At 50.9% G+C, this 16,403-nt stretch overlaps 1 protein-coding gene across 4 annotated transcripts in view; it reads left to right on the forward strand.

Moving 5' to 3' along the window:
* Positions 1-14,564, forward strand: part of Slc66a2 (solute carrier family 66 member 2) — a 37,851-nt gene extending 23,287 nt beyond the window's left edge. For 3 of the 4 annotated variants that reach the window (XM_038330944.2, XM_038330946.2, XM_038330945.2), the window contains 2 exons: positions 5,981-6,197; positions 13,454-14,564. In XM_038330944.2, the coding sequence (XP_038186872.1) occupies positions 5,981-6,197; positions 13,454-13,661 (425 nt within the window). In that variant the 3' untranslated portion in view covers positions 13,662-14,564. The remainder of the gene's footprint in view (positions 1-5,980; positions 6,198-13,453) is intronic. The other variant, XM_038330947.1, reaches the window with a different exon arrangement.
* Positions 14,565-16,403: the final 1,839 nt, after the last annotated feature.

The following is a 16,403-nucleotide window of genomic DNA, read 5'->3' on the forward strand; positions in this document are numbered from 1 at the left end:
GATGCTGGCCTCCATTGCTGCTTGCTTCACTCTGGCCAGGCAGTGGGCGCTCCCAGTCAGTTTCCCAGGGGACCCTGTCTGGAAGCCAGGAGTGGGGAACGGAACATGGCACACCGCCAGCAATGCTGTCCAGCTTCCTTGGTGAGCTTGGGCTCCATTCTCAGAACGCTGATTCTGGGTCGCTGAGTCATTTTCTTCCTTGTCCCTTGTCTGTTGTGGGTGAGGGCAGTGCTGGGGAGGGTCCGGACCACCAGTCTGGTCTGGAAGGCCAGGAAGGCCATTTCAGCTGTCCTGGAGCCCTCAGGGCAGGCCAGAACCTAGGTCAGAAAACCATCTGAGTCAGAGCTTCCCAGGTGAGGACCAGAGAGAGGGAGTTCACACAGGCAGAAACCAGAGCCCAGCACAGGTTTACCAAGGTCAAGAGCAAATCAGGGATCCGCTCTTGGGGGGTACACTCCTGGGGATACGATAACAGAGTCACAGCAATTTATTTGGGCTCTTTTGTCTGCAGGACAGTGAGACCTGTTGACATCAACATTCTGGGAAGTTGTGGAGAGACAGCCTTGTGTTTTGGAAATAACTTCAAATGGCTCAAGGGAAAAATAATAATTCTAGTCCAAATTTAACTTGACGATGTCCAAATAAAAAGTAAAATAAAAACAAAAAGCTCCGCCGGGCGGTGGTGGCGCACGCCTTTAATCCCAGCACTCGGGAGGCAGAGGCAGGCGGATCTCTGAGTTCGAGGCCAGCCTGGTCTATAAGAGCTAGTTCCAGGACAGGCTCTAGAAACTACAGGGAAACCCTGTCTCGAAAAAGAAACCAAACCAAAACAAAACAAAACAAAACAAAACAAAACCCAAAAAAAACCCAAAAAGCTCCAAGCCTAGCCAGCCTGCTTGAGATTCATGCACGACCCTTCCTTCTGTCGCTAATGCTCACAGGAACTCTGACTGACAGGCAGAGCCCCTAGTCCCAGGGCCAAGCCTGCACGAGATTCCAGGGCATGGGGCCTCACCTAGAGAGATGACAAGAGCCACCTGGCCCAAACCTGTCACAGGCCAGCAGCACCAGGTTTCACTCCGCCCAAATTCAGGTCAGATCCGTCAAGAGATTTTTTAAGATAACAGCAAGACCTCCTGCAACATGTGTGTGTGTTTCGTGGGGTGGGGGGTTGCGAGGTGGCTCTTCCCTTGTGCTGCTGAGCCCAATTCTTCCTGGTCTCCTGTGCAGAGCCCTGGTCAGTTGTTGAATTGCCCAGCTGGGGGCACAGTGCTATATTTCCTGTTACCTCTGATGGTTTAAAGCTGTCTCCCTTGATGCCGCTGTCCCCCAGGATGGTGGGAGCTGTTCTGGATTGTTGACCCAGGGCTCTGTGAGGACTGCCGACCATGGGGATGCTCATTTTTTTGGGTGAGAATCACCTTGTGGCCTCATGAGGTGGCGTTGTTCAGTGAGGCTCAGGACAAGAGTGATCAGTGCTACTTTCAGCTGACGTGAATTCCTCTCGGCACTCCCAGATTCACAGACTAAGGTGTGGGTGGCCAGCTGGGCTTCTGCTCGCTCTAGTCCACAGTCTAGACTTGTGTCTTTGCCACAGATATTACGGGACAGCATGGCAGCCTCAGGAAACCTTTCTGGAGCTGGACTGTGGGTCTGCTATGGTGAGGCTGAGTACTTTCGGGAACTGGAGAGAAACATGCCACAGTCCCACTTAACAGGTAGAGCTGGGAGGGTTACATGTGGTGCCATGCTGTCATAGGGTGGCGTGTCCTTACTCAGTTCACCTCCCCTAACAGCTCAGTCTCCTGGGCCCTACTTCATGTTAGGGCCAAGTATCAGCGCCTTTCTCCCCACCCCTGAGGTGAGTGCTACTGCTGGCCCTGGCGGTACCCTGACCTCTGCTGGCTAGGAGCGGAGCTGTCACTTCTAAAGTTGAGAGACTTGTACCGTGTTCCTCATTGGGTTCGCTCTGCCTTTCCAGGGGCTGATTATCATTGGCTTGAACTGTTTTATATATTTATTGAGTTCTACATTCTTCTCTGCTCCCCTCCCTGTCTCTCTCCTTCCCTTTCAACCCTCCTCCAAGGTCCCCATGCTCCCAATTTACTCAGGAGATCTTGTCATTTTCTACTTTCTACTTCCCATGTAGATTAGATCTATGTAAGTCCCTCTTAGTGTCCTCATTGTTGTCTAAGTTCTCTGGGATTGTGGTTTGAAGGCTGGCTTTCTTTGCTTTACGTTTAAAAACCACCTATGAGTGAGTACATGTGAGAATTGTCTTTCTGTGTCTGGATTACCTCATTCAAAATAATGTTTTCTAGCTCCATCCATTTTCCTGCAAAATTCATGCTGTTATTTTTTTCTGCTGTGTAGTACTCCATTGTGTAAATGTGCCACATTTTCCTTATCCATTATTCGGTTGAGGGGCATTTAGGTTGTTTCCAGGTTCTGCCTATGACAAACAAAGCTGCTACGAACATAGTTGGGCACATGTCCTTGTGGTACATTGAGCATCCTTTGGATATATACCCAAAAGTGATATTGCTGGGTCTTGAGGAAGGTTTTTTCCTAATTTTCTGCGAAATCGCCACACTGATGTTCAATGGGGCTGTACCAGCTTGCATTCCCACTAGCAATGCAGAAGTGTTCCCTTTTCCCCACAGCCTCTCCAGCATAAGTTGTCACCAGTGTTTTTGATCTTGGCCATTCTTACAGGTGTAAGATGGAATCTCAGAGTTGTTTTGATTTGGATTTCTCTGATGACTAAGGATGTTGAACATTTCTTTAAGTGTCTTTGAGCCATTTTATATTTCTCTGTTGAGAGTTCTCTGTTTAGATCTGTATTCCATTTTTTAAAATTGGATTATGTGTTCTTTTGGTGTCCAATTTCTTGAGTTCTTTGTATATTTTGGAGATCAGACCTCTGTCTGATGTGGGGTTAGTGAAGATCTTTTCCCATTCTGTAGCCTGTTGTTTTGTCTTGTTGACCGTGTCCTTTGCTTTACAGAAGCTTTTCAGTTTCAGGAGGTCCCATTTATTAATTGTTTCTCTCAGTGTCTGTGCTGCTGGGGTTATATTTAGGAAGTGGTCTCCTGTGCCAATGTGTTCAAGTGTACTTCTCACTTTCTCTTCTATAAGGTTCAATGTGGCTGACTTTATGTTGAGGTCTTTGATCCATTTGGACTTGAATTTTGTGCATGGTGATAGATATGGATCTATTTTCATTCTTCTACATGTCGATATCCAGTTATGCCAGCACCACTTGTTAAATATGCTTTCCTTTTTCCATTTGATATTTTTTTACTTCTTTGTCAGAAATCAGGTGTTCAAAGATGTGTGGATTGATATCCGGGTCTTCAGTTCCAGGCTTGAACTTTTGACAGGGGCTCAGAGAACCCAGGCCCTGCCTGCCAGCACCCCAGACACCGACGCTCTCTGAAGGCCGCGTCTTATTCTCACTTTGCCTGAAGTGGCGCAGAAAAGCCACACGAGGGTGCTGGCGGTCCGCTGTAAGGAGGGCCCTGGGTTGTAAACCTCGGGTGTCAAAGCTGCCTTGTGTAACTGTGCTGTTCTTGGTGGGAGTGGCAAGGTGGCACCTTCCACTGCCCTAGTCATGGGCCCTTGAGGGCAAACAACAGCAACAACAAAAGCTTCCTGGCCTGCCTTTGGTTTCTTTCTGCTCTCTGCACTGTGGTGGACTCAGGGTTTTTCCCTGTCACAGAAGTGTGGGGGCTACACTGGATTCAGGTTCTGCTGGCTGGGTTCAGGAGGACTTGACTTGTCCTTAGACTTGAGGATGCTGCATTTTCTTCCATGTGCTTCTTGGCCACTTTCTGTCTATTCCTTTCCCCCATTTTTTAAATTGGGTTGTCCATCCATTTGCACATCATAGACTCAGAATGACGTTGGGGCTTTCAACAAAGCTTCTTTTAGGTTATTGATGTCTAAGTGTTCTGCAGCGCTCTTTACTGTCTGTCTTTACCGGGGTGCTGTGTGTCCCCTGTCATCTCCAAGTCTTCTCACAGCCTCTCAGCAAACAGCTGTCCTGGGATTCATCCCTTGTCCCTTATCCCTTGCTACCTGCTGTTGAAGGGCTACCCCTGACTTCAGGTCCCTGATCACCGCATGCCATATGTGATGATGTTGCATTGGGCCAATGGCTTCTTTCTGCTACTCTGTTGGGAATCTGTTTACCTCCGATGGTCAGTGAGCTCTCCCTGGAACACACAGGGAGGCAGTGCAGCCTGGACCCCCCTCCCCCGTAGTTCAGGGCAGCTCTGCTTGCACCTGCTGCTCCAGAGCAGACTCCTTTCAGGATTGGGCTTCTCATCTGAGGGCCCAGTGCCTACTGCCCCTTAGGCCATCATCAGGATGCATTGGAGCTGCGAGTGAGTCCAGGCTGGCTTGGCATCAAGAAGGCTCTAGAATGGAGATAAACTAGAGCCAAGCATAGTCCACGGGCCACCAGCACTTGAGTCTTAACTGTACATGGCGTGTGCTGACATTCCCATTTCCGCTTGCATGGCTGTAGCCCTGTAGTGAGCCCTGAGTCAAACTTTCATTGATGTGTTGATGGCACTTCTAGGCTGTTAGGCTCATATGCCAATTGCTGAGGCTGGGGAGGGGGACCCCAGAGACCCCAAACCCAGAAAAGCAGGTCTTTATTGTGGAGTTTCTCCTGGGCCCAGGCTCCAGTGAGACTTGTAACCTTGGACAGGGTGGTTCCTTAACATTTCTGAGCCTGGTAAGTGGGGTAGGTATGGGACCACATCGCCTCCAAGCTAGATAGGGTGTGACACACATCAAATGCCATTTGGTGCAGCTAACTTGGTCAGTGTGTGCTTTCTGGGGTTTCTCCAGATTACTCCTTTTTGTCCTGGTCTACCCCCAAAACCAAAAAAGAGCTTCCTGGGTAGTATTAGAAATGGTCTTTTTTCATGTGTTGAGTCTGAGTAATTTGGAGGAAGTTAGCTACCGCACTGCCGGTTAGCTACCGCGCGCGCATACACACACTTTACTGTGTGCCACACCAGCACAGTCTGTTTTCCTGTCTCAGAGGGAGATGGTGACCTGCTGATTCACCTACACAGTTCAGATGCAGACTGCAGAAATGCTGATGCAGGACAGGCCTGGCCTTTGAAAACCCCAGGGCTGCAGCTTTGCTGTGGTCTGCAAGTTATAACCAGTTCAGCTTTCCCTTGCAAACAGGGACACCAGGTCAGTCATCTGCTAGCTGTTTTCCTTGTATTCAGTGGGCTGGGGTTTAGTGGTAGAGCATTTGCTTAGAATGGGTGAGGTCCCCAGGACTGAAAGCAAAACAATGACCAAAAATAGAAAAGAAAAAAAATAATCCCATTCCTCATAAAAACAGCTATACGTAGCAAGAACTTAGTGCCCTGTGTCTCTTGGCCCCACCCACCTATACCTGCTGGATGTACCCCGAGTGGATGGAGACACAGGGTTAACCAAAGTTATAGAGGACAAAGCTGTAGTTCTAACCCGGCAATCAGATTCCAGAGGCTGTGGTGCAATGTACAACGCTCCTTCCTAGAACATTTGGGATTAAGTTAAAGGGCTTTAATAGCCTCTGTTGACTTAATGTTGGTACCAAGAGTCTCTGGACTCTTGTTGGAATGCTCTCATCCCCCAACACTGACCTCAGCCTGCTTGCTTCCTTTCCATGCTGACTTTGATTTGCTCATGTCTCTTCTCACACTGAATTTGAGCTATTCACATCTCCCCACCAGCTTTGACCCATTCAATTCTCCTCCCATGGTTTGTATTTTTTTTTTCTCCACACTAACCTTGGATTGCTCCGACCCATTCATGTCTCCTCACTATGGCCTGATGCATCACGAGGTTCAACTCCCCACACTGACTTGACTTGCCCATGCCTTGGTATTTTTCTTCCCATAAGCTTCAGCTGGCTCACCCAACTGAAGCATCTCTCTCTCTCTCTCTCTCTCTCTCCCACCCCCAGACTTTGACCCTCACCATTTCTGGCATTGGAGCAGCTTCTCAGACTACGTGCAGTGTGTCCTGGCCTTCACAGGTGTGGCAGGCTATGTCACCTACCTGTCCATCGACTCGGCGTTGTTTGTGGAGACACTGGGCTTCCTGGCTGTGCTGACCGAGGCCATGCTGGGTGTGCCGCAGCTGTATCGAAACTACCGTCACCGCTCCACAGAGGGCATGAGGTAGGGGTTTTCCCAAGGAGGTTCTGACAGCACTCCCCGGGGCCATTGAGCACTGGCGGTATGATGAAATCATACCTGCTTAAGCACACTGGGCCTTTGACTCTTGTCTGAGAAGATATGTTTAGATGGGTTAGGGGAGGGAAGCAGAGGCCCTCCTCTGTGGAGGCCAGGGCCCATCAGAAGCTGCAGATCAGTCCCAGGACAAGGGATTGGTACCTATACAACTAGCTATGGCAGGGCAGGTGACCTTACCAAAGGTGTCCCAGCTATGGCTTTTTCACAGTGGGATTTGCCACAGTCCACCAAAGTGTCTGGAGAAGTTGGGGGCGGGCGATAAAGTTGTGCTATCAGTATCATATCTGGAGACATCTGTCTAGCACAGGACAGTCCCCATAGAGCACTGGAAAGTCTTGAAGAAAATGACTTCTACTGAGCACAGATCAGCGGGTGAGCTGGAGGGAAAACCCAGCCATGTGTTTAATTTGGCACCATCCTTGAGGAACCTATGGAACTTCACACTGAGACCCTTTAACTTCTCAGAGATCCCATCCTCTTCTGAGACTCCATCCTGCTTCTACCTGAGACCCTGTCCCCTCCTCCCCAAGGTCACCCCACCTCTTGTGGAAGACCCTCAGAAGCCCCCTTTCTCAGAAGTTCTTTGCGCTCTTGTGCATAGTGGTGGCACTTTGATGTCAGAGGAATCATAGCCTCCTGTCCTGTTGAGAAAACCACATCTGGGAAGAAGGGGCAGTGCCGAGGCTTGGGGTGGTGCCAGATGCCAGGTTTTGGATTTCAGTAGCTCTCTGAGGTTCTTTTTATTGGATGCAGGATTGCAAGTTCGAGGCTTGTGTGGAGTGCAGGTCCATGCGTGAGGTGTCTGTTCAGGCATAGAATGCAGTGCAGTGCAGTGCAGTTCAGGGCGAGGGGCATTAGTGCCACTAACGCTCTAACGTGATACACACACGAGCAGGGCAGAGTTAGGGTGACAGGTGTGACCACAGTGGATCAAGGTTCCCGAGTGAGGACGGATGGAGCCCTGAATGGAGGCCGAAGCCACGAGGACCCCAAAGCTCTGGTTTGGGGCTGGTAGATGTACACGTAACTCCAGCTCGGAGTCCATGTTAGTTCAGGAGGAAAGACACGGGTGACTTCTGGAGACCACTAGCTCTTTGCTGTTGCTGTTCTGAGACGTAAGTGCTGGTGACCCTCACTCAGCTGAGAGCAGAGGTGTATCCTCTCGGGGCAGGGTGCTTGCTGCCTTGGGGCAGAGTCACAGAAGCACTTGCCGGCTAAGCTTCCATTACTGCTGGGGTGGATGCTGTTATTAGGATTGCCCCAGGAATCCTAGTTGGGGATATCTCAGGCTCCACCATGCCCTCACCTTCTCCAGAAGGAGGGCTGGGCTACCCCAGATGAGGTCCCCCCATGTCCTCACTTCTCCAGAAGGAGGGCGGGACTGACTACCCTAGATCAGGTCCCCCGTGTCCTTACCTCTAGATGGAGTGCTGGACTACCTAAGATCTTGGGGTTGTGACTCTTGAAACCACAGGAAGTGCAGTTTCAAATAAATTTGATGGAGTGTGGTTGCTTCTTGTGATGGATTGAACTGTTGTGTTTAATACATGTGCACACATGTAAACAAACACACCTGGAAACTAGAGGCTGCTGGCAGGTGGTCATGCGACTGGGTAGGTTTTAAAACTTTCCTCTAAGGAACCGCATACCCCATTGCACCGTCATGTATGTGTACATACACAGCCCCACAGGCACATATACAGAGTTCCCACCTCGGAGCTACTGCTCGAGATATATTTGAGTAATTTCCCTCTTGAAAAACATTAGCTGGCTGTGGATTTGGAGCCCTTGATGAATGATGATACATTTGGAATGGCTTTACTAATTAATGCAGCGAACCCCTACAAGGCTGATCCTGGGGGTATTTGCATTCTCCTTCCTCCAGGTTTTTACTAGATTTGAAGACTGTTCCCTAACAAGTAATTACTGGAGCACAGGGGTGGGTGTGAAAGATAAGAGGGAGCTAAGCATGAGGCAGCCTTCAGCAGAGTGGAACAGGAAGGAGTAGCTGGGGACAGCACCGGGAGTGCGGAATGGGGAGGGAGAGGCATTGCAGAGTCTGAAGAATCCAGCCAGGAAGGTGCTCAGAGGCAGGGCTCATGTGAGTGAGGCCTGGAGGCCATGTGAGAACGGGATGAGAAGGAGGCAGGCTGATTTAGATCATGGGCAGTTAAAAAGGAGGCTGAGGGACAGGCCCCTGGACCGTGCCACCAGGCCACGCTGCAGGATCCAGCTGGGACTCTGGGATCTCTTGCTATAGTGAGATGCTCCAGAAACTGGGTTTTGCTTAACCAATCCCACAGATGTAGCCTTGGTGCCCTGAGCAGGCCCCTTGCGTTTATATAGCCTTTTGGGAAAGTCAGCTTGCTGCTTCTGGGCCGTGCCCTTGTCACTACCAGACCCTGTAATCAGCCTGCGCTGTTTGCTTAGCTCCTTAGTGCCCACAGCAGGAAGACCAGGTACCACCCACTGGAGCATACCATGCATATACCACAAGTCGCTTGCTTGCAGAGTACCTTCTGGTGCATGTCAGTGCAGGCACGGGCTCTGGTAGCCGGCACCGTGTCCTAATTTTGGAACAGTCTCCTCACCATAATGTCTGAGCAACTTGAACTCATTAGCAGCCATGCCCACCTGACCCAGACTCCTCCACACCACTTACCTGTGTTCTGTCTTTCCTGATTGGCCTGTTCTGGTCATTACACACCGGTAGAATCCCATAGCGTGTGGCGGTCTCTGTCTGGCCTGAGCTTCATTCCTGTCCATGACTTCATTTTGTGGATGGACCAGATGTCTGTCTGTCTTCTGTTGGCGGACGCTATGACTCATGCTCTCCTGACTTGTATAGGTTTTCCTGCGTACATACAATGTTTCCCTTCATCGAGAAAGCGTGGAAGCATAGAATGGGTCTCGTGATGGCTTGGCGTGTGATCGTCTGAGGAACTGCCAGCCTGTTTCCAGAGAGGCCTATTTTCATAGTCCATCAGCTGTGTGGGGAGAAGGGCGGGCCGATCCCTCCTAGGTCTTCTGGTTTGTTCTTTATTCCCAGCATCCTTGTGGGTGTGAAGTGCTTGGCTCACGGTGGTTTGGTTTGCCTTTCACTGGCAAATGATGGTGAACATCTTGTAGGCCCGGCTATGTCCCTGAAGAAGTGTCTCTGGGATCCCTACCCATTTTAAAATGTGTATTCGTAGTGTTTTATTACTGAACTGTAAGAATTAAAACATTCTATGGTATTAGAATCATATCACATATATGATTTATAAATGTTTCTCTTATATCCTACTCTGGCTTATGTGCCTACTTTTCAGTGTTGTCTATGGAGATGCCCAAGTTTCAACTCTAGGGGATGGGAGTGGCTTAGTTGGTAGAGTGCTGGCCTAGCATGCCCCGGAGGTTTGATCCTCAGTACCACACAAGCTAGGCATGGGGTACACACCTATAAACCCAGCATTAGGAGGCGGAGGCAAGAGGATTATGAATTCAAGGTCATCCCCAGCTATGTTAGGACTGTAAGGCCGGTCTGGGAGACTTAAGACCCTGTCAGCTTTGATGGAGTGTGTTTGCATTTTCTTTTATTGCTTTTGCTTTTGGTGTCTCATCTAAGAGAACTTTGTCTGACCCAGGGTTACAAATACCTCCAAGGGGACATGAGTTGGGTGGGTGTCAGTCCTGGGGGAGCTTTTGTAGGCGGTGGTGGTGGCGGTGGCAGCTTAGTCCTGGACTGAGGTCAGCATGGTCAGCGTGTCAGTGGGCTGACGCTGGGAGGCAAGGCGAGCAGGTGCAACAGTTAGTTTTACTGTCCTGGGTGCCAAAGAGAGGCACCCCTGTCGGCTGCCCAGGGCAAAGATGAGGTGAGGAGGTATTTTAAGAGCAGTGATCTGGCAGCCTGGTTCGGAAGAAAAATGCTGGAGCCAGGAATGAGGTAATGGGAGCCTAGATTAAAACAGTGGGGGAGGACAGACGGGTCAGGCCAAGAGGCCCATTGGATTGAGAGCAGTCAGCCCTGGGCAGAGAGGGAGCGAAGAGGGAGTGGAGTCATGTCTAGGCCTCCTTATGGTCTTGATCTCCCTCCCTCTACTCCCTGATGTTGAAGAAGAAAATCAAGGCTTCTGGGATGGCAGCCTACTCCACGCCCACACTGGCTCCTCTGCATGGCTCTCTGCGTGGGAGAGCGGATATCCTGTACCCTGGGGAGCTTTGGGTTAGACCCCAGGCCAGCTGTTTCCTCCATCTAAGGACGAGAGATGGACTTCTTGGGATGTGATTTACCTTTACATTCTCCCTCACCCCGTCATTTTCCTAGACTGCCCTTGGGCTTTTTCTCTCTTCCTTTCTCCCCTTCCCCGCGTTGAGACAGGATCTCTCTATGTAGTCCTAGAACTTATGTGGACTAGTCTAGCCTTGACCTCACAGAGACCCTCTTGCCTCTGCCTCCTAAGTACTGGAATTAAAGGCATACACACACTATCATGCCTGGCCTGTTCACCACTGGATCCGCCTGCCTTAGTCTCTTGAGTGCTGGGATTTCAGGGGCAGTGCTCGCTCTTTGCATGTAAAGATTACCACTGACATAAAGGATTGGGGAAATCTTGTGTGGAGAAAAGCTAGTGTCCATTGCCCCACAGCAAACAAAGCAGTAACAGTCCCAGGAAATTGGCCGTGAATCTGCCCTGTGTACAGTGGCCCTGTAGCTTCTCCTGTGTAGACCGTGGTCTCCTTTCCCCCTGCTACTCTCTGAGCCATTCAGAGCATGTCAGAACCTCAGCATTATTAGATTCCTGTCCAAGGACCAGAATGCTGCTGGCGTCAGCAGCAAGCTATCTTTCCTGGAGGATAGAGACCATCCGAAGGAAGGATCCAAGCGGCTAAGAATATCCCTGTCACTGGGCAGTGCCATGCTCCAGCAATTACCTCATGTCTCCACTTGGTGTTACAGACACAACTATGCTCTTGGGGCCGATGGGATCTTAACAGTGAGGGCAGTGGGCAGGTGGCCTGGGCAGGGACAGGTGGTCTGGGGCTAAGAGCTACAGCTGTATACCCTGGGCTGCGACCTGTCTCGGCTGTACTTTGGAGTTGAGCCCAAGGGATCCCAACCTACTTAGTATGTGACACTGGGCGAATTATTTAAGCCCCATCTTTCTGTGTCTAACTGGGTCACACAGGTCACCTCTGCATGTTTGGTCCCAGCTCATACTCACCATGCATCTGTGACTCTGAGGAGCAGGTTGGCCACCTTTGCTGCAGGCTCTTCTTAATCGATGTTGGTTTGCAGAAGACCACATGAGTCACAGCTCGTTCCAGTTTCTTTCTAGGCCACGACGTGTCCCTAATACAGCCCAGTCTACTGTCTGACCAGGGCTTTGTGCCATTGGCTTTAAGACTGGACTCTGAGAGTTCAGCACCTGCTTTCAGCTTGAGATACATGACTGTCCAGGCATATCCTGCAGGCCTGGACAGGGGTGACTGTCCTAGAAGCCTCTGGAAGTTTGGCAAGTCTGCCTGTTGTAGGGGGATCCTGGTCTCTAAGAGGTGGTGAATCAGATGCCGCCTGCCTAAGCAAGGGAGTGACCCCAATGCTCCCCATGCTCTGTTCCTCTGTTGAGGGACTGTAGCTGAGGTGCATCACCCATGCAACAAGACCCAGATTTCATTCCCACCACCTGCTTCTATTACCCTGGGTATTCTGAACCCAACAGTTTGGCTTTACCCAGTTTTTAAAAAGTAACTTATTTATTTTTATTTTATGTGCACTGAGTGATGTTCTTGCTTGTAAGTATGTCTGTGTGAGAGTATCAAGTCCCCTAGAATCGCAGTTAACATAAGCTTCCACGTGGGTGCTGGGAATTGAATTTAGAAGAGCAGCCAATGTTCTTAACTGCTGAGCCGTTGCTCCAGCCCCTGGCCTTACCTGACTTTAAAATGAGAACAGAAAGCCTTACTGCCACAGAAGATCCTATGGAAGCTGTCTCCTATTCATTTGGTGCTGTAGGATTATGAGGGACATTGCCACTTGTCCGAGAGGTGAAATCTCGGGTTCCTGACCATGTCATACAGACTGACTTCAGCCACCTGCAGCCTCAGACTTGTCCAACCACACGAGAAGCATTAGCCAATAGTAGCCTCCATATGTCCCTACGTTATCATACCTCCCATCAGGGGTCCTTTGTCTGGATTCTGTATGTGTGTGGTATCTTCTCATAATTTGGTTTTCGAGTAATGCTGTGTATTTGTTTTGAGACAAAGTCTTGTAGCTGAGGCTTATCTTGAACTCCTAATCCATCTGTCCCCACCATTCAAGTGCCACCACACCTGGGTATGCTGCCCCTTTTGTTTTGGGGCATCTGAGCTGCAGCACTGGGATTGGTAGAAAGAGATAGCCATTTCAGGAAGGAGTAAGCTGGTGTCCCCAAGAGGACAGGAAGCTGGCATATTGCAGAGCGGTGGCCCACGAAAGTGGTTGTGTCTAGCTTGTGGGATGTCTCCTCTGCATAGTGGATGAGGGGACTTGCAGGTGTAAGTGCCAATCAGCTGTTTGCCTGGGGGCATCAGCTGCAGCCTGCACACTTGGACTGCCTGTGGTTTAAGCTAGTGCCACAGGTTCAGCTGCCAGGGAAGCTGGGTTTGTTTGCACCTATTCTACAGCAAAACAGTTATGTTATATCTGTGTTATCTAATGCCATGGGAAGACAAGGGACGTGTGGGGCAATAGTCAGTGGTCATTCCTGTTTCTCTAATGGAAGTTTCTCTTGAGAGGAGGCCCCAGGGAAGCCGCCTTATACTTTGTGTCCTGCCTCTGCCTTCACCATCCCCCCACATCCGTAGCGCCCAGTATGGAAACCTACTGGGCCAGGCTAAAGACCCCTGAGGTCCTGGCCTCCCTGAGTACCAGCCTTTATTGCTTTCTGTGATTAGGCCATTCTGAAGGCCTGGCCAGAGCCATGGTTTGATCCACAGGGGTCAGAACACCCATGTCCTAGTGTGAGGTAGAGTCTCTCTCTCTCTGGGACCAGGGAAGGGTGCAAGGTGGTAGGGTGAACAGGCTTGCATCAGGGGATCCCACCTCCTTCTGTGGTTCCCATTTCTTAATGTGCCCTAATCCTTTGGGTCACACAGCTGACCTCTATACATGTCCCTGGTCTTGGGTCAACGCTGACTGCCCCTTTGTATTCTTACAGCCTGAAGATGGTGCTCATGTGGACGAGCGGTGACACCTTCAAGACAGCCTACTTCTTGCTCAACGGTGCACCTCTGCAGTTCTCAGTCTGTGGTCTACTACAGGTCATGGTGGACCTGGCTATCCTGGGGCAGGCCTATGCCTTTGCTCACCATCCCCAGAAGCCCGCCCCCCACGCAGTACACCCTGCCAGTGCCAAGGCTCTCTGAGGCATCTGAAGAAGACAAGGACATGCGACCAATCAGCCGTGGGTGCTGAGTGCCAACCTATGCTTCTGCATTAGGGAGGCTGGCCCTGCTCACGCCACAGATGAACAGGCCAGGTGTGGGCAGAGATATGAAGTTGAGTGCTTGTCCCCATAGCCTTTGGGTGGGGGACTCAGGGACAGTGGAGCTAGGGCTGGCTCTGGGGTGTTTTCAAAGTGATGGAAAAGGCAGGTGTCTTTCCCTACCTCCTTCAGACAAACACTGGCCTGACCCTGAAAGAGGTTTGTGCAGCTGAGCAAGGTGGCAGGCACAGCAACCTGCTGAGTCCCTTCCCCTCAGCCAGTTTTCCTCAGCGAGCCTTGTCTCCTTGCAGAGCTTGTGGCGCGCTAGACAGTGTGTGGTCATAGCTGCTGGTGGCTTGTGTGTCCTCAAGCCCTGTTCGGCCCTTGTGTGCCACGGGTGTGTCTGCTGCACCCTGTGGAGATGGAAGCCACTGGCCTGACTCTGGTCACTGTATTTTGCCCCTCTCTTTGCTCACCATGAGATCATATATGCTTGGCAGCCCCGTGCTGACCTGGCTGGCTCCTGGGTCCAGAATGTTCTAGATGCTTCTGCATAACAGTTTCTTCTCTTCTGCTGGGCAGAAGGTCTTTTTGTGCCCACAGTGATGCCATCGACAGTCAGCACAATAGCTCTGACGGTTGTGGTGGCTCACCAGATGGCTGAAGAGGCCACACTGTGCCACCTTCAAGCTTCCCTCAGATAGTCTAAGTGCGTGAGCAAGATTCTTGCTTACTCCCTGGCTTGTAAGATGTTTATTTTTAAAAAAAAATGAAGGGGAATGTCTGTAGTGGTAATTGCCTCCAAAGTAAATGCCATCGGTTGCAGGCCCAGCTGCTGAATGAACATGCTCCATGTGGTGTCTCCTAAGTCAATAAATCTTATGTGGGTCTGGTAGCGAGGATGGAATCGCAGCAGGTGCACAAGGCAGGAGGGGTGTGAGATGTAGGGTAGTGGGTGGTGGTACCACCAATTTGTGTAGAAGGGTGACAGGCACTAATTTGGGGGGCGGGTGCTGGTACAGGGTTGCACTGGATCGAAGGGCTCTTATGGTCCTTAGGAACCTCAGTCCATGCATGACTGGGTGGATGAGGGCATCTGTCTGGCATTTAAGGATGTGGACTTGTGTGATAAAGTGGACTCACATTGCCCTCCATGAAGCTGACAGAGGGTTCCAGGTAACCCAGAGATGTACAGTCATGGCTGGGATTATGCTTTCCCAAGCTGTGGAAGTAGAAGGTTTGGGGGACCACTCTGGACCAACTGTTTAACAGTGAGGAAAGGGAAGCACGGGAAGGAGGCACTGCCTGGGCTCGCTTCTGTTCTCTAGCCTGGCAGGGTGCTGGTAGACTTTGGGGTCATTGCCTGCACGGCTGAGTCTGCACCTCACCACAAGCCCAGCTGGCTCCTGGGGTATGAGAAAGGCCTGCTTTCTGCAGCCCCATCATTGCTCTGGTTGTGTAAGGATCACAGGCACCGAGGATGCAGCCAGTGCATGGTGGTGTCTTGCCAGGTGTTTCTATATGGACTTCACCTACATCCCAAGAGTGCTGGTTGGAATCTGGGGAATACGTGTTCCCTGAAACCAGACAGGAAGCTGAGGCCACAGCATGCTCAGCCCTCTATCCTTGGAAGTTCTTCAGGAGGTGGAGGAGTCTGCCTGGGTCTCTTTAGGCAGAGAAGCCCAGGGCAGGTGGTTTCCTAGCTCAGAAGGACGTGTCCTTCCCTGCCCACCATTCTCAACAGAGATGGCTGTCACCCCATACCATATGGTAATACAAGGTGGCTTCTGATGCCCCTGGTTGAGAGTCCTGTTGGCCGCTGACCAGAACGACAATGGATCCCATGCTCATTCCTCATGGCTTCCCTGACTTCCAGGGAACTGCAACCTGAAGTTTACTTTTGGGGTCTTCATGGAGGAAGTCAGTGTCTCTGTGTAGCAGAAGTCCATACTGTCCATGGAGAAGAGAGCCACCTTGAATGCCAGCCTGGTACAGGAGGTTTCCTTCTGGCTAGATCTCTGTCTACTGGTACCAAAACCCCTGTTGGGACCTAAGCAAGCCCAAAGCCATTGCTACAGGAAGGGTAGTTCACCTTGGAAGCCCCAGACCTGCCTCCAGTGTGTGTTCAAGGTCCACTCACGTTGACACATGTGCTAGGGAGGCAGGCATGAGCCCAAGGTCCACTGGGTAGCTTCTAGCTCTATTCCCTCTTGGAGAAAGCTCTGGCCCTTCCACTCCCTGCATCTCCCCAGTTGCTTCAAAGGTGCCTTAAAAAGCTCTGTTAGCTTTGGCCTTGGTAGATGTGGGCCCAGTAGCAAGAAGGGGGCTCTGTTCTGTGGATGGCTGCAACCACGGACTCAGCAAACCCCATGCTCGGCTCCAGGTTTCAGCCAGGCTTGGCCAGCCCCATCCTGAGCAGCTCTTTTCTCCATCTGAAAGCTGAGCATTCTTTTTGTCCCAAGGAGATTGTCCAAAGATTCCAGAGAAGCAGGAGAAGGTTGCCTTGTGTGAGTCATGGGCCTCCATCTCTTGCTTGGCTGTGGAGGGTTGCTACTGGCAAGACCAAGTTACCAATTTGCTTCCCAGGCCTCTTGTCTCTCATACCCAGTGCCTTGACAGGTGAAGCCCATTTGTGTGCATGTCTGTTACCGCCTGCCACCCCTCCCCCACATCATAGGGAACC

The sequence above is a fragment of the Arvicola amphibius genome, chromosome 5 (assembly GCF_903992535.2).
Source record: "Arvicola amphibius chromosome 5, mArvAmp1.2, whole genome shotgun sequence".
NCBI classification, from domain to species: domain Eukaryota; kingdom Metazoa; phylum Chordata; class Mammalia; order Rodentia; family Cricetidae; genus Arvicola; species Arvicola amphibius.